General features: G+C 24.5%; 1 protein-coding gene across 1 annotated transcript in view; it reads left to right on the forward strand.

Moving 5' to 3' along the window:
• Window positions 1-283: 283 nt before the first annotated feature.
• Window positions 284-25,103, forward strand: part of LOC110600538 — a 38,374-nt gene continuing 13,554 nt past the window's right edge. The window contains exons 1-4 of the mRNA XM_043950716.1: window positions 284-523; window positions 13,951-14,480; window positions 14,658-15,382; window positions 15,482-15,806. Of these exons, the coding sequence (XP_043806651.1) occupies window positions 284-523; window positions 13,951-14,480; window positions 14,658-15,382; window positions 15,482-15,806 (1,820 nt within the window). The remainder of the gene's footprint in view (window positions 524-13,950; window positions 14,481-14,657; window positions 15,383-15,481; window positions 15,807-25,103) is intronic.

Raw genomic sequence — 25,103 nt, forward strand, 5'->3', positions numbered from 1 at the left:
ATGTACTTAAATCGTATTACTAATAAGTTATTTAAAATTTATAATGCAGGATAAATACATACAACTAAAGGAGGCAGTAACACAGCAACAGGAAAAAAGCAATGAGCCGACACCCATAAATGAGGCCTAGCTTTACTACGAAGCGGTTGGCTGACAGAAAAAGAGTCGAGTTTATGGATTAGGGTCCCAAGCTTCTGCATATTTTCATGAATCATCTCATTGTTCTGCTTCATACACGTCTGCACCCTGAGTGGATCCTCCTACCATTGAAGTAATAAACAGGATGCAAAATAAAATTGATCGGCTAGAGACAGAGAATGGTGGACTTAACACAGTGGTGGAGGAGTTGCAGGCGTTTATGCATAGGATGATGGCACAACAGGGTGTTGGGACATCCACTCAAACATCTGCTCCTCCGGCACCTCCAGCTCCGTCTCCACAGCAGCAGCATGATGATGCCCCTATCATTGGTAATCATCATACAGACAGTGATGATGATACAGATGATGAGCTTACTAGTTTAGTATGTATCTTTTGTTCTGACTAGTTGATAATTTTATTTTTAATTTATAATTGTTGTACAAAATTAGTATATGTAATATAATTATGAAATCTTTAAGTTTTAAATATATTTTAATGATTAATTTAGTTTTTTACGTATATAGTTGAATTGAATAATGTACAGGATGATGATGGATGTATATGAATGTACAGGGTACAGGTACAGGTTGAGGGTATATTTGATAATGTTTGAAAATATAGAGATGATTTTGTAATTATATGATTTACCAACGGATTACCAACGAAATTTTCGTTAGTATTACAAACGGATCCATATCCGTCGTAAAGGAAAACAACACCATTTTATATTCACTAATGGATTACTAACGCAAATTCCATTAGTAATACCGTTAGTGAAGTATATGTAAAAAATTTATTCTAATCACTAACGGACATGGTATTCGTTAGTGACACCAACAGACAAATCCGTTGGTGATACGCTAGTGACACTAACGGAATGAAAAACCGTTGGTGAATGATTTACCAACGAGGTTTTTTACAACGGAATTAATCCGTCACAAATTCGTTAGTAAAATATTTTACTAACGTCATATCATTGTTTACTAACGGAAATTTCCGTTAGTATTTTTAAAAATTCTTGTAGTGAATACAATTTGTTTCAGATGCTCTATTACTGTGACCAGTTTAGATTCACTTGTAATTTATATTATATTATCTACGGATTCAAAATTTGGTCAATTATGAAAGTTTTAGCTCTTTATCTCAGCTTTTATTTGATATATCTTAGGCCTAATTTTGATAATTATACAAGGAGTTATGAAGCAGCCAATACAATCTGCCCTGTTAAAATCTATTCTGCCAGATTTACACTTTTAGATTTCATCTTAAATTTATTTGCTTTAAGCCTTTAAAATACTATTCCAACATTCATATTACATAATTGTATAATCAAAGTAACATTTTGATGGGTTAGAAAGCAAAATCAATTCCTAATTTCACATATTCATGGAAAAATTAAAGGAAAACAGAAAATCATACAAACACCAAATCTTTCTTGAATATCTCTTTCTTTTCCACTCTTACTCTTTAAATATCTCCTTTTCCTTTGATGTTCTTTCACCTAGATAAATTTATATCTTAAGGAAGGATTGAATAATTGAAAATTAAAGCTTTATAATTTAAATTCATGCATGATGAAATGAGAAGATGATATTTCTTACACATTTCTATGCTCACCTTTGATTTTCAAGTTTGGTACATATGGAACCTTAAATTTTTCTTCTTCAATTCTTTCAATATATAGCTCTTTCTTTAGTTCTTGATCTTAGAGTGAATTTTGGTTAAAGAAAGAAGTTGATTTGGTGAGAGATTGGGTTGGATTTGGTAGAAGAAAGAAAAAACAAGATTTTAGTTTTTCAATGGTATAAGCTACGGCCATAAGGATGGTGGAAGAAAATAACTCTTTTTTTTTTATTTGCTTTGTCATTTCTTTCATACTTAGTTAGGTGTTACATGGAGGGTTTAGGTGAAGAGGTGAAAAAATGAAGGATTAAAATTAAATTTTGCCTTTAAACTTTTCATATTCACATTTTAACTTACTAAACTTTTTATCATATTTCAATTTAATTTTTGAACTTTCAATATTCATAGATTGACTAACTAAATTATGTTTTTAGCTTTTAGAAGTCCATTTTACTTAGGTAAGCATGTCGTATTTTAATAAGCACCTCAAGTGAGTACGTCGGGAAACCCTAAGTACCTCCCAAAAGTGACTTGTTTCCTACTCACTAATCACACTGTCTATTTTATTTCTGAATATGTCTGTTTCTTTATTTGAGTTTTCTATAATTTAGTTATTAGCAGTTTAGAGTTATGTTAGCACCTCCCCTAAGTAGTTAGGAGTAAGCTATCACCTCCCTTAATGCCACTTGCTCTAATAATAAAATAGCCTAACTCATACCTAGTGATGTCACTATTCTTAACTATGGGTTTGAGGATGTTACAATAAGACTAGACTGAGACACGTTCTAGCTCCTAACACTATGTTAAGAGCAAAGACTAGGTTTAGCTCATTCTACACTCTGATACTATGGAACTATGTCTGTTTTAAGAGGAAATCCGGAGATTAAAGCTCCCATTAAGTGTTGGAAACATTAGATATTTGAAAGATTATTGATGACAAATCCACCATGATATGAATTATTTATGTTATACAATATCTATTTATGATTGAGACTACAACTTAAAATGTAATGTCTTTTCTACTCAATAAACTCTATCAAATAGCCTATCCCTCTGCCCTAATTTCTAGGTTTGAAGGTTCAAGAGCACAAGACTAAGAGCTCAACATGATGGTAAATTATTTTATGTATTAGTTTCTAAACTATTAGTGGACATATAATCGTGTATGGTTTAAAATATTGTGCTTATCTCAATTGGTAATAGTTAAATTGTTAATCTCTTAACTGAAAACCATGTATGTCAAATGTTATGAAGCATTTGATAAGAACTCCCGATATTACGAATACTAGAGTTTAACTTTTTATGTAAATATTTTGAGGTTATTAGAATTTAATTATATAAGGAGAATATATATTAGATTTGCTACTGGTTTTGACAACTTTTAAGTTGATTTAATTTTTTGTGTCAATTGCAATATCGAATTAAATCATTATATATTTGGTCGAAGAAATATTCGAATTTCATCGAGCTTTTTGGTTTCATCCTTTAAAATGATTTCAGTTTTACCCTAGAGGGAGGTTTTCCTTTTCCCCGTAAAATATTTTTCATAAGGGTATTTATATCAAAATTATTTAATTAGCCCTTAAAAACTTCTTTTTATTTTCTTTTTCTTTAATCTTTGTTTTTTTCTTATTTTAGTTTTAAATTTATATTTTTAATTAATAATTATTCTTTACAAAAATTATTTTAATTTAATATGGACTATTATTACTTAATACATTTATAATTAATATTAAAAATTTTATTATATTATTTTATTAATTTAAAAAATAATTTTTATATTTTTAATGGTAAAAAATTATATAAAATTCAAATTTTAAATGTTATAAAAATATTAACGATAATTTTTTAATAAATGTGATACAAATGACTGTTATTTATAAAAACAAATATTTATATTTAGTTTAAAAATAATAAAAATAATGAATAAAATAAATTAATTTAAATTTATTATTAATCTATTTAATATAAAAGAATTCAATTGAATTCTATTATATTTAAATTGATTTCAAATAAAAAATTTTAATAAAAATAAATTAAATTTTATTAATAGAATTTAATTTTTTTTCAGAAAAAAATACCTCCTAAATCAGAGCTAAATGATGAAAATATATTTTTAGAACGGTAATTACACACATAACCTTTGTGAAATTATATATAACAGTTCACACAAAGTATGCACATATGATAAATTAACAATGGTTAATTTATTTAGGGTCTCAACGTGGGAAGTTCCCAAAAGGTCCATTATCAATTATTATATTAATTAATAATTAAAATCAGATAAGATTGAAAAATATTTTACGTAAAAGTTACTTTTTTGGGATTTCTAAAATAACACAATTTTTAATTATGAAGCAAAAATCATAACCATCATATTCTCCTTTTTAACCTTTTTGTAACGCACGCCCTCCCTTCCCTTTTACGTGTTTCTCAAAGCTCTCTTTTTCTTAGTACTGCCTTTTTTTACAAACTCGCCTTTTCACACTTCTGTTACCACGCGCTCAAAAAATAACCTTTTTTTTTCCCCATAAAATAAGATTTACTTTATATCCCTTTTATGTTATTGTATTCAAAATTAAAATATAGTCAATCGAATTATTAAAACTAATAATTTTTTTTATTTTTCAATTATTTTAATTTAAATAAATATATATTAATAAATAAATAAAGTGTATTTTGATAATATTTAATGAATAATAAATAATACATAGTAATCTTCCAATCAGAATAATAGAATTAAAAAATTTATTTATTATCATTTCAGAAAATCAGATGGAATGATGATATTAAAAAATCAGATTGAATAATTTAGATTATCAAATCGGACTATTATTCTAGAAAATTAGGTTGGATGATCACTCTAAATAATTAAATCAAATAATTATTTTATATGATTAAATTTAGCGGTTATTCTAAACAATCAGGTCGAATAATATTTTATCTTCGTCAACTATATAAGATAATAATTTTTTTTTAATTTATATATTTTATAAATTTACTTTTTTCAACTTATATATTTTATGACCGGAAAGAGGTAAGGAGGGGAAGCCTTATAAGGGCAAGCCCCAAGAGACCATAGTGGACGCGTTTTGGGAAGAAAGGGTAACCAATCCCTTGACCTGGAAACAAAACCGTGAGGGAAGAAAGGGTGTCAATCCCTTAACCCAAAGCGGACAATATTCACTGGTGTGGGTCCAGAGAATGTTACAATTGGTATCAGAGTCTGGGCCTCATGAGTATAGTGTGCTGAGCGAGGACGCTCAGGCCTTATGGGGGAAGGAACCCCATGAGGTGGATTAAAAGTATCCCACATCGGAAAGAGGTAAGGAGGGGAAGCCTTATAAGGGCAAGCCCCAAGAGACCCTAGTGGACGCGTTTTGGGAAGAAAGAGTAACCAATCCCTTGATCTGGAAACAAAACCGTGAGAGAAGAAAGGGTGCCAATCCCTTGACTCAAAACGGACAATATTCACTGGTGTGGGTTCAGAGGATGTTACATCGTCTTATAATTAAGAAAATGAATCTTAACGAATTAAACTAAATTGAGATCAATTTAAAACATGTGAATTTTTTTTAAATAAAATCGAGTATCATCTCTTCCAATCTTATGTAATATCAAAAGTACTAACTTTTAATTTTATTCCTTTTATGATCATGAGCTTTTTCGCAGATAAGAATCTTTTCCTACTAGAGTCATTTAAGCTAAAATATAAAAATTTAATTTTAAATTAAGTTCAATTTTCTTTTATTAGTATATTTGAAAAACTATTTTTTTAACATGTCCTAATATTATTTATATATATATACATTGATCAGGCTTTAATTTAAAAAATTCTGATATTTAAATTTCATAGTTATTAATTTATTAAGGATTTTTTTCTCAGAATTATGTCAAAAACAAAATACATGACACTTGAGTTTTCAAAATTAAATTTAATCCTTATATTTAGACTTTATAAAATTGAAAGTTTTCTCATCTATATCTAAAAACAAAACACCTTCATTTAGTATGAATAAGTTTGTAAGAAAAAATTTAAATAAATTTTTGTAAAATTATTTATTATTTGAAAAAATTTTCAGTTAAAAATTTTTAAATTTTTTTATTTTAAACAAAAATTTTATAAAAAAATTAAATTAAAAGTAATTGTAATAAAAAAGAAATTATAATGCTGAAACTAATTTTTAAAAGTAATAATAATAAAAAAAAAATCTTATGTACTATAGCATGGGATGATTTGAAAAGTCATAATTAGCAAATAAAAAAATCCTCAGAATAACTAATACAATAATGATTTTAATTTGAGTTCAAATTTCAATTATTCAGTGGGCCCATTTTTCGTAGATAGATAGATCGAATGGGTAGAATAATTTTGTCTCCACACGGGCACTGGCACAGTGATATAATCATAGCCGTTAATCTCTCTAAGAAAAAGTCAAAAATAGTCCTCCAAAATATCACGATAAATTGAAGCTGCCGTCATGAGAAATAATAATAACAATAAAACAGATTTACGCGTGTAAAGTAGGAATTTAGTTCTTTCCTTTTCAGGTGACCCGCGAGAAAATGCAAGTTTGAAAAAGGTTGAGAGAGACTTTCAACCGTGTCCGTTTGTTACTCTTCCCGTCTTCTTCACGTATATGTCTTACCAAACTAGCCAATCCGGTTTAAATCATGAATCGAGTGGATCATATTTGAGACGGAAATCATTTGACAGATTTTACTTTATGAATCGAATTATAACTGTTTATTATGTAGGTAAAGTATGTTCTTTTTAAATTAAAATTTGAATTAGATGGCTCAAACGGTTGATTTTGAATGGATGGATTCGATTTAATTTTTTTTTATTTTATAAAAATAAAATTATATTAATTGATTTGATTTTTTTTTATTTTTACTATTAAAATTAAATAAATAATATATAATTTAAACCTTACAAATTTATAATGTACAAAATTTTAATATTATTATAGCTTTTAAAAAAATTAATATTATTATAAAAGATTATTTATTTATAATGGTCTCTCTCTCCATTGATGGGAGCAGGTGAGCCTCATTCCCTTGTTCTAGAAGTAGGTCTTTCTTCATCTTCTTCTATATGAAGTATTTGTGAATAAAAATATTTATCTGTACTTTTGAGATAGATGAGAGATTATTGGAAGATGGTTTTAATTGATCTATCATTTTTGTGTTTTTTATTTTTTCTTTTTTATATAATTGAACAAGTACAATTATGGTTTTCTCTTTGAAGGAGTTGCGTGAACCAAAGTCAATAATGACAATCCGCGTTGGCCATAGACCCAAGACTTTGCTGAATGTCTTGCCTGCTTTTCATTTTTCAAATTTTCGATTTCCCATGCATGTCATGGTTGGTGACTTAGGAACGATGGGTGAAATTTATTTTTCTTCTTCTAGTCCAATAAGGGGTGACAACTTTTTTTTTTTGGTCTAGATCTACAGTGTCCTATGCTGATTGAGACTTTTTGACCCCTTGTTCATAGAGTTGTGAATATTTTTATTATGAATTTTAGTATATTTCTATGACCTTTATGATTACTATTTAGAGACTCTTCTCAAAACCTCTGTATAGGCCTTTTTTCTTAGACGAAGATTCCAAGAGAGCAAGACAATGGCAGATGATTTATTATTGAGTGTTAGCCTCAAGTTGAGACTTCTTTGTTAAGTTGTTTTTGAGTCACTAAGTCTATGGTTCCTAGCTAGGTTTCCTGATTTCTCTCTATTTTGTTTAGCTTTAGATTTTCTAATAGGCTTTATCTCATTTATGATTTCTCTCTATTTTGTTTAGCTTTAGATTTTCTAATAGTTTTTATCTCATTTGTAAGTTTTGGGAGAGTATTACTATATTATTCTTTTTAACAAAATAAAATTAAATGAAATTAAAACTATTTCAATTGTAGCCATTTCTATTTTTCCACCGAATTGCTTTTTTCTTCTCTCTTTCCGAGTTTTCTAAATTCTTTAGTTTTATTATTTTGCTTTTTTTTTTTTATCACAAATACATTACATTACAGGGATGCCAAAACATAGTAGAGTTTTATAAGAACTCTTAGAGAAAAAATAAAATTTATGATATTCAAGATGGCGACAACACAATTGATCTTTTAAATATATTTTTATCATTATATTTGTCTAAACATTAATTAATATATCGAAAAATATACTTTAAAAAAATATATTAAAAATATAAGTGAATTCTTAAAAGAGATATCACAAATGCATAAAATTTACATGACATAATATATATATAATTTTGGATAGCATCCACTAAAACATCAGGATCATCTTTACATTCGATTTACAAACGATCAACAACAACTATCAACTTAATCTTTTCTATAAGAGCTCGTGCCTCACCTGCAGCAACGGACAAACGCCAAGCTTTCTAGCTATTTACCCATACATTTTCTTATACTTTTGAACTTTTTCCAGTAATCTCTCAAAATTATGCTCACTTTGGATTTTGCAATATCTCGACTTGATTTTCTGCTGCATTTTATAAAGGGATAAATTAATTTTATTTTTATATTTCAAAATTAGATAAAACGTTTTTAAATTTCAATTTCATTATACATTTTCATGTATTTTAGTTGTTTTTTATTCTATTTAATTATTAACTAATAGATTAAAAGATGATCAATAAAAAAATAGATCTTAATAATATTAAAATGTAAGGAAATGAAATAATAATTTGTTTACAAGAATATTAGGATATGTTATTTTTTTAATAACAATAATTAAGAAAATAAATAAATTGAAAAAATTTTATAATTAAATAAAACTTAGATATATTTATCTATTTTTAAATGTATAAATATAAGTGTCATTTTTATAATAGAAAAATATAAAAGAAAATGTGGCTGCTATCTTTTGAAGTTAAGGAATGTAATTATTATCGGCAATAATTACTTAGAAAGAGAAAAATGTGTAAAGAATCAAATATAGACTTACACATCACATTAATTTGGTCAAATAATACCATCAAATGGAAAATTTGCTTCCTCTATGTTTTGCATAGAGAAAAAGTTTGTAAAAACAAGTTAACATGAAAAATATTTTGTAAAAAATTATTTAAAAAAAATATATTTCTACTTGGTAAAAATAATATGACGGAAAAGAAACTGTATTATTATTGGTCAGTCTGTAATAAAGAGAATGCGAGGTAATTAGTAATATAACAACTAGCTATTTCGATATTCAAATTAATAAATTAAAAAAAATAACGAGCGTAATAAATTACTTAAAATTCAAAAATAATCGTGTAAAAATGCATCGACTTTTATACTATATAAGGGTGGAGTTGATTATTAAATCTACTGAAAATTCGATTGGTATCAATTAGTAAATAAGAGATCTCGCGATTATAAGTGTAATGAGAATTTATTAAATTGTATCCGTTAATGATAACTTTTTGTAAAATCTCATTATGCTAAGAAGATTGCGAGTTTTGACGAATAATCGATACAACAGTATTCAGATCTTCTTTTTACGAGTGAAACTGTATATCAATTTATCATACTTTTGACACGTAGCCTTTATGACTCATAAACGGTTGTTACATTGCATCAAAAAACCATTGTTATGTTGCATCAAAAAATCATCAATATTAATAAAATATAGAAATTTTAGAAAATAAATTTTTATTTTGACAGTAGGAAATTATCTTCTTTTTCCAAAAAAGTTTAATTATTGATTAACAAAATATTTGGTACTGAATAATTCTCATATGCACAAGTACTATAAACATGAAAATATATTTTTGAAGAATATTTTCCCAAATTACGTTTTCTACAAAACACATTTCAAATTCTTTTTTCCTGAAAGGAACAGATTTTTCAAAGAAAAACTCATCTAGAATGTCAAGAATAGTCAATAGGAGGCAGAACTGCTTGCCACTTTTGACACCATAATGGCAAGGTTGGTTTATTCTTGTAAATTTTATAAAAATACTTTTTAATTCACAAATAATAATTATTACTTTTCTTTTTACCAGATAATTACTACATCAACTTTAAAGTTTAACGAAAATTAGCGCTGTAATTATAGACTTTCTCTAAAAGGGAAAAAAAAATAGAGAAATTAATGTAAAACTTTGTTCACTTGAATTAAACGGGAATATAAAAGAATGAAGGAAAAATAATTATATTTTCATAAGTTGAAAATGAAAAAAAATTAAAATTACTAAAAAAAGCAATACAATCGAAAATAACACAAAATATCAAATTTATATAATTTTGTATTGATTAAAAATTATAAAACAAATTATAACATAATATGTATCACATAATTAATGATTTTTGTTATATAATTATTATTCTTTTAAAAAATAAACTAGCCAATATCAAATTATTACATTAGGTTATTGCAATAGCTTCATAAAATTAAAAAGAAAAAAATAATACAAATCCTAAACATATATAATAATAAAATAAGAGAAATTTTGAAGATAAGATATACTTATACATTGAATTTCATGAAAAATTTATTAAATTATTGATACGGAATGATTAATTTTAAATTTTACGATAAATTTGAATCGAATTTAATTTTTATTGTTTATATTTGATAGAGATTTATGATAACTTTTGTAAAGTAAATTTTGAGACGCACGACTTTCAAAAGTGTAACAATGAGTTGTCATAAAATTCGAAACAAAAATTTTATCGTTTAGGAGTTAATTTTATATTTTAATTATTTTTTAGATATTTTTATAATTTTACGTACTAAAATTTTTTTTTTCTATTATAAACAATCTTTTTTTTATTCACTTTTCAATTTTTAAAAAATTTCAATAAAATTTTTTAACTTTTATTCTATTATTTTTTTTATATCTTTCTTATATTATCTAAATGATATTGATTAAAATTTATAACCGAATCTAATCAATCCGTCATCAATTATGACTATTGACTATAAACAGTTATCTATTGAAAATTATTGATGAAATAAATAGACTTTTGATTTCGATTGCATCCAATAATATTAAAAGGTAGCTCTTTAACGTATGTACATAATGAGACGATAAGACTTTTAACAGAAATAAAGGCAAGTTGAGTTGGTTTTCATATTTAATAGTGTCAAACTCAAATTGGGTAAAGCTTACTAAATTCAACTGACCTAATTTTCAAAGAATTAATGCTTTGTTTTAAGGGTTGTTGGCCAAAAAATTTAATGCTGTTCATTTTTTTTTAATATTTATAGTCTTACTTTCTAATTTTATATCATAAAATTTGATATTTTTAATTTTTTATAATTATAATCAAAATTGATTTTAGTCAATTTAATTTGAATATAATTAACAATCTCACAATCACAATATGCAATAACTAGAAAGTTAAAAACATCAAATGTACTATACGTAGCAGAACCATCTGCATCTGCACTGTGAACTACATTATTTGCAATAATATCATTTATAGCAGCTCATTTAAATGTATTATTTGTTAGATTATTATAAAATGATTTTAGATTTTAAAAAATTTTGTAGTCGTTAAAAATTTTATTTATGAGATTTTTCTACTCTTGCAAGTTTGATATTTAAATTTAATATTAAATCTGGTCATTATAATTTTATTATTTTATCTCAAAATTTTTATAACTGCTTATTATGGCTATTTTTTTCACTGTAAATAGCCTGTATCTTTATACAAAAAAGACACTCCCATTTTTTACTTTATTTCTTCTCTTTTTAATACTTTCTGCTGGATTACAAATTAAAAACTAAAATTTATTGTCCTAATCCTAAAAATTAAATTACAGAAGGATATGTTGAATCTTGAGAATTGCAAAATAAATTGTTAAGAATATTATCTAACACGACTCATATTTTTTCAAAAATTTTAAGGATTTATTCTCTTTTAATGGTATGAGAAAATCTTATCCTTCAAATGGTGAAAGAAAATCTTATTTTTCAATGATGGGAAAGAATCTTATTGAAAGAAAAATAATTAAAGAATTCTACTCTAAAATCTGGATTATTGAAAATTGTTGCTGACAATGAAATCATGTTATTATTATTTATTTATTTTTTGTCTTCCTTCATCTACTCTAGAGAATAGATATAGATTAAATATTAAATTTGTGAACTCAATTTAAAAATGAATTAAATAAATGTGTTAAATCAATCTTTTCTCATTTTGATCTTAGAGCAACGAGCTATAATTGACAGTATTCTTGTATTGTACATTTTTCAACCAATTGAGTATAAATGAAAATGACTATTTCTTGTTTTTGATTTACTTTTTTTTTTTTTTGTTATTTGTTATATATGCTGGATTACGTTTCCATGAACCGAAAGAGTAAATTTTGTAATTTAATTTTTTTTTTCAATTTACTAGGCTATATAGTTACTTTTACGGATGATATTTATTTTGACTATAGACTTAAATTTATTTATTTATTTATTATTTTTATTAATAGTAAGAGTATTAATAAAAAAATGGAAGTAATTTATATATATATAAAATGCAAAGTCCCTTGAATTATGAAAAAGATAATAAATTTGTATAAATTATTTAAAAGTGTGGGGCATCTTTTTAAAAATATGCTTCCTGACCAAAATAATAAAAAAGGAGAGAATTTTTTTTTAATACTGAATATTTGAATAAGGGCATATGAGTTTCTTAGTATCAATATTTTTTTTTCATTTTTTCTTTTTTAATCTTATGGTTATTCCTATTAGTCGTAAAATACCAAACTATTTTCTTAGTTAATTGATATACCTACTTAGCTAGAAATCTATGAATCGAAAAAATAGATTTTGCGGTCTTATCTTTGTATGACTTGTCAAGCCCAATGACTACTTTTTATATACTATTATTTTGAAAGATAGACTTGCATTTATTTATTTTTATTTTTATTCATAATAATATTAAGAGTACTTTAATAGAAGAAAATAAAATATATTTTTTAATTCATAAGACTCCTATAAATTATGAAAAAATTATAAGTTTGAGCTAAAATATTTAAAAGTGCGAGGTGTTTTTGCTAAAACTATGTCTATTTACCCTTATAAAAAAAAGGTTCAAATTTTAATTGTTTTAGTTTCATTGTATAAAATTTTATTTACTAATTGGATTTTTATTTTTTGGAGATTTGAAAGAAAAAGTTTATGTGGTACAACTTGAGGAAAGAATAAAATAAATTTTACAAAATTCTTGAATCTTTATATGCTTTGAAACAAGTAGAGTAGCGTGAGAAATTTGATCAAATTTTGATTAGGGTTATTATTTTTTCTATTGAAGTTGATAAGTACATATTTACAAAGTTTATAAATTATAAATGGGTGGTTACTTGTTATATGTGGTCATATGCTTATATTTAATTCAAATTATAATATATCATATATAAAGGGAGCAAATGTGATTTGAAGTATTAAAATTGAAATGATAGTATAATTATATCGCAAAAGTATTAATATTGAGTTTTTTTAAAAAAAGTTTAGACATCTCAATGTTTTGACCAAATTTTGATTAGGGTTATTATTTTTTCTATTGAAGTTGATGAGTATATATTTACAAAACCTTCTTGCTTTTTGGCCAAATTTTCCTCTGTGGTTCCTTTGTGACTCGATACTCTCGCATTTTCCTCTTCTTAAACCTAACATCTTTTTTCCCTTCCACATGGAAAACGATTTGCATCAATTGACTATCGAAACGGCTCATCCCGTCAAAGGTCAAGATAGCCGAAAGCAATGATCATCCTGTGTTGGAACTGCCGAGAACTCGGCAATTCTCGGACAGTTAATGCATTGAAGGATTTGGTTACTAGTTACAAGCCGGACATTTTATTTTTGATGGAAACAAAAACTCTTAGTTCTCGTATGAAATTTTTTCATAGTTTTTTATATTTTGATGGTTGCTTCTCAATTAATAGACAAGGATTGGGAGGAGGCCTTTCATTAATGTGGAAGAGTCATGTGTCTGTTTCTGTAATTGGCTTTTCTTCAAATTTTATTGATTTGGTTGTGTCGCAAGGTAATGTCCAATGGAGGTTTACTGGTTATTATGAGTTTTCAAAATCGCAACACGATGACGTCAGTCTTGGAACCCTATTCGAGCTTTATCTCGTAGAAGCTCTCTTTTGTGGCTTTGTTCGGGAGACTTTAATGATTTATGCTCGAGAGATGAGAAAGAAGGAGGAACAACTTTGCCAAATTATCTTATGCAGGGGTTTAGACAGGCACTTGAGGACAATAATCTTGTTAAAATACCCACTGTTGGCTCTTTCTTCACATGGAAGAAGGGCAGGGAGTCGAATAATCTGGTTAGAGAGAAGCTTGATAGAGCCCTTGCTACTGAGGACTGGGCTCATAAATTTACTAATGTTGTCTACTCGATTGTTTATGTTCCTAGATCGGATCACAAACCGTTGGTGATTAATTCAGCTCCTAAGGATAATAGGGGAGATAGAAGGAGATTTCGATTTGATAATGCATGGTTAGGTGATGAGGTTCTGGCTGAGGTTGTTAAAGGAGCTTGGGTTAATTCTATACCACGCAACCTTTTGATGAAACGTGATGATTTAGTTTCTGCTCTTTCGTTGTGGGGTAGGATTAGAAATAGAGAGTTTTGGCAAAAGAAGAAGACTATACAGAGATCATTGGATAATGGGTCAAGTACTGTTTCTCACGCCTTTTTAAAGGAAGATTGGAATCGTCTCCTTGAGCAGGAAGAAGCTAGACTTAAACAGCAGGCGAAGTGCTTTTGGCTTAAAAATGGGGACCGAAATACAAAAATTTTTCATGCACAAATTAATGGTAGACGAAGAATGAACCGTATTACTAAATTAAAGGAGTCGTCGGGTACCTGGATTGAGGATGAGCAGGAAATTAAAAATCATGTTCTACATTATTTTCAGTTTATTTTTTATGGCAGTTCTGTGGATTGTGAATGGGTTTTTGAGTTGGTGCCGCCCTTGATTAGTGATGCAGATAATGCTAATCTTTGTGCTCCCTTTTCAAATGAGGAATTTAGAGCTGCTCTTTTTCAGATGCATCCAAATAAGGCACCTGCATTTTACCAGAGATTTTGGCACTTGATTGGCAATGATGTTTTCGATGGTTGTCGCCTATGGCTTCAACAAGGTACTTTTCCTTGTTCTCTTACTGAAACATTGATTGTTTTGATCCCTAAAGTGGATAGCCCTGAAACTGTTAAAGACTTTCCTCCAATTGCGTTATGTAATGTGTTATATAAGATTGTGGCTAAAGTTTTGGCAAACAGATTTAAAAGGGTCCTTCCTATGATTATCTCTGAGAATCAGTCTGCCTTTATTCCTCATCGGCTGATTACCGATAATGTTATGGTTGCGTTTGAAATGATACACAATATGAAAATTAATAAGGGCATAAATAATGGTAACTGTGCACTTAAAATTGATATTTCTAAGGCTTATGATATGGTAGAGTGGGAGTTTCTAAAAGGCATGCTGAAACGATTTGGTTTTTCTACTCAATGGATTAGGTGGTTGACTATGTGCTTTTCGGAAGTCCCTTACAATATCAATTTTAATGGTGATTGGATTGGTCCTATTGTGCCTGGTAGAGGTCTTCGACAGGGGGATTCTATTTCTCCATATCTCTATCTGGTGTTTGCGGAAGGTTTATCGTTACTACTTAAAGATGCTAAATCTAGGGGCTAGCTGCAGGGCTGTAGGGCAGGTGCTAGATGCCCAAAGATCTCATATTTATTTTTTGCAGATGATTTTCTGCTATTTTTTAATGCTAGACTGGATGAAGCAGATAATATTAAATCTATTCTCAATACCTATGCGGCTGCTTCTGGACAAGTAGTGAACTTCAACAAATCTTGCATTTTCTTCAGTCCCAATGTGGTCTCCTCTGTAAGGTCTAATATCAGTAATATCCTGGATGTTCATTCACCATTGAGTCATAATGCCTATCTGGGGTTACCTTCTCTTATTGGGAGGAACAAAAAAGCAATTTTTGATTTTCTGAAAGAAAGAATGTGGAAGAGGATTAATTCATGGAGTAGCAGATTCCTATCTCTAAAGCAGACAGGGAGGTTCTCATAAAATCTGTGTTGCAGGCTATTCTTGCATATTACATGAATATCTTTTTGATTCCTATTACTATTTTGAATGAATTGTATAGAATGGTCAATGACTTTTGGTGGGGGGTAAAAGAGAAGGGCAGAGGGGTATTAATTGGCTAGCATGGGAGACGATGTGTAGTAGAAAGAAGGAGGGGGGTATGGGGTTTTGGGACTTTAGGAGTTTTAATTTGTCTTTACTTGGCAAATAACTATGGAGGTTCTTAACAAATCCTAATACTCTTTTGTATAGAGTGTTTAAAGCAAAGTACTTCCCAATAGTGATTTATTTTCCGCCAATGTAAGTAATGGTGCTAGCTTTGTTTGAAAAAGTGTGATGGCATCAAGGGAGTTGATTCGAAGGGGTAAAAGGTGGAGGGTGGGTAATGGAGAGAAGATTTTAGTGGCTTCAACTCCCTGGATTCCTAAGGAGGATATTTTTTTTGGGGATGATGGCCCCAATTTTATTGAACCACATTTGCGTGTTTGTAATCTTTTTTAAGGCAATGGGAGGGTTTGGAACATTACTCTTTTAATGGAACTTTTTTCTTCAAGAGATATCAGGGCTATTATTAGTATTCCTATTAGTATTACCAATAAGGAAGATTCCTTCTTGTGGCACTTTGATAAAAGAGGTGTGTATACGGAGAAGTCCGCATACTTTGTGTGTATGGACTTGCTAGGAAGATTATCTTTTAATGTGGGGGTGAGTTATGGACTAGTCTGTGGAATGTTTCGATCCCTCCAAAAGTGAAGGATTTCTGTTGGAGAGCTTGTAAAAATATATTGCATTAGGGGGAGTGAGAGTTTGGAGTGAGTTTGTTGTCAATTTATTAGGCATAATCGTCTTTCTGTTTGGGATGATATCCTTTTTTGTTTTATGAAATTTTATTAATGGGGGATTGGGGATTGGGGGGAGTAGAATCTGAAACCTCTCAGATTTACTCAATGCACTTATCACCAGACTAAGCCTGTGAGTACCAAAGAATAAAACTTTAAATAGTAAAAATAGACATATTTGTCTAAGACATGATATGGTTGAGCAACTACTGAAAAATTAAATTATATCCATTAATCATGTATAGTGGATTTGGCTAATCCTCTAACTAAATCTTTTTAAAAAGAAGTTAATAAATGAAACATCGAGGGGAATGAGACTTAGCCAATCTAAAATTAATAGTGATAGAAACCTAACTTTTGTAATTGGAGATCCCATGAAAAATATTCATATGGATAATAACAAATCATTTGTTAGTTCTGTTAGCACTATTTAACATTATTCCTTTATATATTGAGAAAAGTGCTAAAAGTGCTAGACTGCATAAATGAGATGATGAGTTGAGAGTTCTTAATGATATTTATATCCCTTATGGGTATTGTATAAATTGAAGTATACACTTGATGATATCACCTATATAAGTGTAGAATGAGGCCGCTTCTATGGGATTGTAGCATAATCTCTAGAGCACTTATAAATTAACATGCGTGCGCATAATCTCTAGAGTACTTATAAATTACCATGCGTGCGCATAACCTATTAGCGCAAAACAGCATTAACAATATTAAATCTGTGAAGTGTTATGAGACTGATGGGATATTAACATAAAAAAAGAGTTATTGGGACATAGAAATAAAAGTTTCACTAATTACAAATTTTATTAGTATAGGTCTGGTTCATAGTTCAAAATATACTAGATTCGAAATATATACATTAAATTTTTAAACCTAACCATGAAAAATCTTTTGAAATATGCAGAAATTATTGTACAATGAATTTAGATTTCAAAAGATTTTGTGGTCGTTCAAGATTTTATTTATGAGATTTTTCCATTGTCGTAAGTTTAATATTTAAATCTAATATTAAATCTAATCGTTATAATTTTATTATATTATTTCAAGTTTTTTATGACCATTTATAATAACTATTTTTTCATTTAAATAGTCTGTATCTTTATAAAAAAAGACACTTTCGGTTTCTACTTTATTTCTTTTTTTTTTATATATACTTTCTGCTTAGATTACAAAATAAATTTTGGAATTGCAAAATAAATTTTTAAGGACAATCCAACACGATTTAAATTTTATTATTCTATTCTATTTTTTTCAACAAGATAAATGTATAAAAGTCAAATCAATTAGACAATTTTATGGTTCGTCTATGAGTGAAAAAATTAGAAAGTCAGGTTTATGAGTGTGAAAAAACCTAAAGTATTGGACTTTTTTATCTAATATATTTTTATATTTATTGGAGAAATTTAATGTAGTTTTTTTAAAAATTTTATTTTTATATTAATTTAAAATTTCAATTTAAACTCAATTATTCCAAAAATTAAAAATATAAAAAATTGATTTTTTTTTATTTTCTGACTAAATAATTTTATAAAATCTTTATAAATTTCAGCTTTTTAATTTTTTTTACTAAATTAATTGAGCTTGTATGAAATTCTTAGGCTAAATTAAAAAAGTAAAATAAACTAAACTAAACATTGTTAATTAATAAATACAAAAATTAAAATAAATATTTACTCATTTTTTTAATGTAATATTAATAAACATTGTTAATTAATTAAATAAACATTGTTAATTAATAAATACAAAATTAAAATAAATATTTACTCATTTTTTTAATGTATTAATCAATATTAATAGAGTAGAAATTACTTATACTTAGGTTCAAAAGGCCTATGCTAGGGCAATAATTAAAGCATTACAGACTTGACTTAATGATTTCTTTTTTTAAATCCAAAAATTTCAAATGTCAACAGATAAATTAATTTGCTTGGCTTTATTATTTGCATGAGAGAGAAATTGTTTGACTTTTATAATTACCTAATAGCTTTTTTTTTTTTTTTTCATAATTGGAATGATCATGATCAACTCTTGATGTTAAAGAGTGTGATGTAGTTTAATCTTAATTTTTTTTCAAATGGCTATTAAAGGTTTGTAATGATTAAAATCATCATTATCTATGGATGTCAACTACTTTTTTTATAAATATTACGTAATAATACAATGTAATTTAGTGATAATTTCTTATTATTGAGTTAATTTCATTTTCAATAAAAAATTGATTAAATTCGTTACGAATTTTGATTAATTTTGTGGCGAGTTTTAATAATTATTATTTAATTAAAATGATATAAAAAAATAAAAGATTAAAATTTTTTATTAAAATTATTGTAGATTAAAAAAAAGTAAATTTTTGATTAATAAATATTATTTATACTAAAAAAAATTGTAATATATAAAATTATAAAAGTATTTAAAAAATAATTAAAATAGTTCGTCTCGAACTTTATAATAAATTTATTGGACTTTGTCACACTTTTAAAAATCGTACATTTCAAAATTTTCTTTTTTATAAAATTATTGTCAATATCTATCGGACGTCGACAATAAAAATTAAGTCCGATTTAAATTTATTGTAAAACCTAAAACTAGTTATTCTATATCAGCGACCTTTTAGACGGTCGTAATCTGATAAAAATAAAAAAATAACGGTCGTAATATGATAAAAATAAAAAAATACACTATAAATCAGTATTAATTTTATAATAATTTTAGGTGAATTTAAAAATTATCTCAAACTATTAAGGATTCACGTTACAATTAAATTAGCTCATCCATTCACAACATGGTTGAGTTGATACTAAAAATAGTCTAAATTTTATATAATCGGACTTTTTTAATAACTTTGTTTAATGCTTCAAATTATAAAAGAATTTTATTCAATAAAAATCATTGCAATACTAATTATTTTCATTAAGACAACAAATGCAAATTGATATTATATATATTTAAATTATAAATATAAATTACAGAAAATAATTTAAAAATCACCACATATGCATTGACTGATATTGCTTAAAATAATAATTTATCATCTATTTACTTTTTTATAATGTATAAAAATTATTATTAAAAATTTACTTTTTAGTCCTTTGAGTATAACATAATTAACGAATTTGTCCTTCTATTTTTAGAATCCAATAATTTCATCTTATATAATTTCAAAAATACTATTATCAATAATATAATGAAAAAATTATTATTTAATTTTTATGGTAGGAAAAAACTCACTATTTAATCTTTTAATTTTAAAAAGTATATTAAAATATTTTTGATATTTTAAAAAGTTTACTAGTTAGTTTCTTTATTAATTTTATCACTAAATATTTTACTATTTAATCCTTATAATTTATAAAAAATTATTAGTTGATCTCTCAAATTATTAAAAAATTTATTAATTAGTACCTCCGTTAATTATATTATATCTTAAAAACTAAAAAATAATTTTTTCTTTTATTAAATATAAAGAGATCCCAAAATATATATGAATTGAATAGGGAGATTGAGGTTATGAGACTAGAAATTCAGTTTACCAAATGAGGGATATGCTTTAAAGTAAGTCAGGTTAGCAAAATATATTATAATATGTAATAAAAAATTAATGTTTCTTGCAATAATTATAAACAAAGTGATAAAATATTGTTTTAATAGTGTTAAGATGATAATTATATTTTTTAAATTAATATAAATATATTTTTTATTTATTATAAAAATAATATATCTCAAAGTAGATAAATGAGATAATTAAATCTAAACTTAAAATAATAATATTAATATTTAAAAAGGTGCATTTTCTTTCAATAATTCCTTTATTCCGTAATTCTGAAGTATCATTTAAAAAAAAAATTAACGGTTTCTTAATGGAATTCAATAAAAGAAAAAATATATAAAGAGATAATGATAAAAAAAAAAATTCTCAAACTATTTACATTTTAATTGATATTCTTTAAACCGCAAAAATTAATTAATAAAAAAATACTAAATTCAATTTAATTTATTACTATAATTTATATTTTATTTAATGATTTAGCTATTTTAAAAATCTAATGATTTAGCTATTTTAAATTTATTAAATTAATTATTGATTTTTGACTTAATTAGTGTGAATATAATAAATATAAATTATTTTTCAAGAAAGGAAAATTATACTCCTTGAGTTATTGAAGTTAATATTATCACAACGTTAATAATTTATAACTATGTTAAAAATTACATTTGTTGATGAAAAAAATTAAGAAACAAGTTATTGGTTCTTTAAAATATGTGATTCAAAATTATAAATAAATTGAATTAAAATTAAAAATTAAATCAAATTGAAAAATTAATTTAAAATATATTTATTAAAATAAAAATTTAGAGTATAATTATTGAAATTCATAAAATTCTAATTAGAATTTTTTTAATAATTATTAATTATGTTAAAATATTAATTTTTAGTACACATGATATTTTTATTAAATTTAATGGTTAAATTTAACTATAAATATAAATAAATTTAAATGGTTAATTTAGAATATATTAATTATTTTTTATAATTTAATTATATCTGTTAAAATATAAATAATTTAATTTTTTTCATTATTCTTTATATATATATTTATGAAGTATTATATTATTTTTATTATTTTATATTTAATGATATTAATTAATAAATAGAAAAAATAATATTAATTAAATAATATTACTATATTTAAAAAAACTATCCAAATAATTAATAGTACTGAGTTGAATGTTAAAAAATATTTCATATAGTTTTTAAAAGTTGAGTCGTTGTTTCGAAAGATTTATAAACCAAATGGATGAGTATGTATTAAAGAGAGATTTTTTTTTCCCTCATAAAATGCACATAAAAAATGAATAGCTTTTTTATATATAATTATTATTATTAAAAATATAGTTTAAGAAAATAGAAATGTGATATATTATTTATGTATTTTCCTTGTTTTGAAATGACTAATTTTAAAAAATTTAAATGATCTCAGATAATATATATTACATATAAAATTCAAATTTTATTTTTGAACTCATTATAAATATTAATTTTTAAAATTTAAATAAATTTTAAATTTAATTATATATATATATATATATATTTTTAAATAAAATAAAAATTTAAGAGAATAGAAAATCTGAAATCTCTCAAATCTATTTAGATGCATTTATCAGACTAATTCTGTAATGCAATTATATATTATTTAAATTTATTCTAATTAGATTTGATTGAAATGGATATCTTGTTATCATCTATAGGTTCATACCACTTTGTATTTACTCTAAAATCACTTGTTTTATCGTATAATCTATTTTCCCAACTAAATTTGAAGATATTTTTAGCATAATATAAGGTTGAAATTGGGAAAGGTGAAATTGAACAAGTTCTAATTGTCGGTATGCAGGAAAGGGAAGTGAGCGTAAATTCCAACTAATGGACGTAATTATCAATTCAAAATGTGAGACTAAGAACTAAGGCATGGCAATGTTGGTGTTAGTACATGCACAATCAATGCCATATCAAATCACCGTTTCCCGATTTTAAATAAAAAAAATTTATTATTTAATTTTTAGATATTATTATTATTAATAAATTAATTTTTTAATTTTAAATCTTTTTTATTTTTTAATAAAATAATACTTTCATTCAATTTTATTTATTTTTATTATTAAAAATATAATAAAAAATTAAATTTTCTTTTATTTTTTTTAAATAATAAAAATTTTTTTTTAAAAAGATAAAAAAATTATTTTATTAATAAAAAATAAATATTTTAATAAATTTTTAAAAAATATAAAGATTGATTTGTTAATAATAATAATAATATATAAAGATTAAATAAGTAAATTTATCGAGGGTAAATGAGTTTTAAAATTTGTTTTTTAATTTTTTATTTATTTTTAATAAAAAAATGGTGAAATAATTATTTTTATTAATGAAAATAAAAAATAAAAATATTTTAATAAATTTTTAAAAATATAAAAATTAATTTATTAATAATAAAAATATTAAAAAATTAAATAATAAATTTCCCTTTTAAATATATATATATTACGACTAATTGCTTCATAAATTTACTGTGCGACGCAATTTAAAATTGTTGAATCCTTTTAAAAATTACTATGTGGAGTTTAGGTATTATTATGTGGAGTTTGTATTTCTTTAATATTTAAGTTTTATTTAGTTTAAATATATTATTTTTTGAAAAATTACTTTTCAAAAAATTAAAAAATTCTTAATTTTTTTAAAAAAATTGTAAAAAAAACAATCAAATAAAAATTATTTTCATATTTTCCGATAATTTTAAATTTTTTAATTGAGTTACTCCAATCAAATAAATTATTTTTTAATTCGCTACAAGCATTAGTGGAGAATCAATGTAAATATTAATTATAATGGTTAAAAGAGTAGATAATGTAAAAAGAAAAATTTTGCTTTCAAAAAAAAATTTGTAAAAAGAAAAATTTAGATGGTTGGCTTCTGCAATGTATGGACTAATAAAAAAAACTTATTTAATTTTATTACTCAATATTTTATTTTTTTAATTATATAAGGTATATTTAAAATTAATTTATATTAAATTATAATTAATTAAAAAGTAACAACATATATAATTTTTATGGATGGACATGGATATAAAATTTACTAGAATTAATTGGAATTAAAACGAAATTATCAAAATTATAATATCCACTAATTTTTATAATTCTGTAAAATTTTCTTAATATTAAAATGATTTTGCTTATGATACTGCTACGAATATTTAATTAATATAATAGTGTTATATTAATATATACATATTTTAAAATATATATATTAATATATTTATTTTATTTTTTCTAATTTTGTAAAATATATAAATATATATTTTTATTTTTATTATCTTTATGCCTTTTAGATTGTTAATTTTATTTTATAAAATAACATTAATATTATTAAATAAAATTTCAATATTCTCTTTAATATATGAATATTGTATAAAACATTTTAAGTTTTTACACTGATGAAAATAATCATATAATTTACCTAGAATTATTATATATATTTAAATAATATTATGTATTTAAATTATATTTAATATAATTTTTTTCATTAAAAATCATAGAAATAAAATATTTAATCAACATAATAAGTAATAAAAACAGGTAATTAATAATAAGTTTAAAAATTATTTAATGTTTATATAACTAAATTAAAAAGATAAAAATTATTTAGTAAAATTATTATGAACTATGTCTGAAAATACATACATTTTCCTAGTTAATACATATATTCCTTTACGTTTAGGACATTTGTTGCTGATCCTAAAGATAAGCAAGGGTAAATAGTATTTAATTTAAAAAAATATCAAATTAAATTAATTTAAAATTTTAATTTGATTTTTTTAGTTAATTTTGATTTTTATTTTTAAAAATTTTATTTATTTAAATTTAATTTAATTTAATTTTAATAAAAAATTAATAAAATTGAATCGAATTAATTAATAAATATTAATATATTTAAAATTAAAGTATTTTAATTGAATTTTAAAATATTAAAAATAACGTATATAAAATGAAAAGTAAACGGATTAATGAGATTGATTCAATTCAAATTAAATTTTTATTTAAAATTATTAAATTTAATTTTTTTAAAATAATAAAATTTAAATTTAAATTTATTTAATTTAATTTAATTTTAAATCGAGAAGAATGAATATAGACCCTAAAGACAAGTAGGCTGCCGTAGCAAAAAAGAAAAGCAAACGTTGCATTCTTGAAAATATGAGGAAAGGAATGATATAAAAGAGAGAGAAAGAAAGAAAGGAGAGAGCAATAAGAGAGAGATAAGGTTAATTTAAAAAACTGAAATTTTTATTTTTTCTGTATTATTAAAATCAGAGGTAAACTGTATTTTAATTTTTAAATTTAAGTATAATTAATGAATTGCTCTTAATATTTATAGTACTTTTATTTATAATTCTATTAATTTTTTATTAATCGAAAGTAAAAACTTACCCATTATTTATAACCATAAGTCGTGACCACAACATTACTCTATGATCAATAATACTCGCGATATTGGTATTTTAGCTATCGATATTAGCATTTTAGCTGTGATTGTAAAATTATTATTTTAATACTCAGAAAACAATAATTTGATTAGCAGTTTAAATAATATTTAATTTTTTTATTACATATAATAATATATTTTAATAAAAAATATTTTATATTTAATAAAATAATAAGTTTAGTTATGTTTTTTATCCGTTATTAAAAAATAAATAAATGACTACTATATATTTAACAGAAAAAGTAACTGCAACGACCGTTGTTATTGACTTTTGATTACGGTTAAAATATATAAGATAACAAATAAACCGCTACTATATATTTAACAGAAAAAGTAACTGCAACGGATTTTAAACTGTTGCTATTGACTTTTGATTA

Source organism: Manihot esculenta, chromosome 14 (genome assembly GCF_001659605.2).
Source record: "Manihot esculenta cultivar AM560-2 chromosome 14, M.esculenta_v8, whole genome shotgun sequence".
Taxonomy (NCBI): domain Eukaryota; kingdom Viridiplantae; phylum Streptophyta; class Magnoliopsida; order Malpighiales; family Euphorbiaceae; genus Manihot; species Manihot esculenta.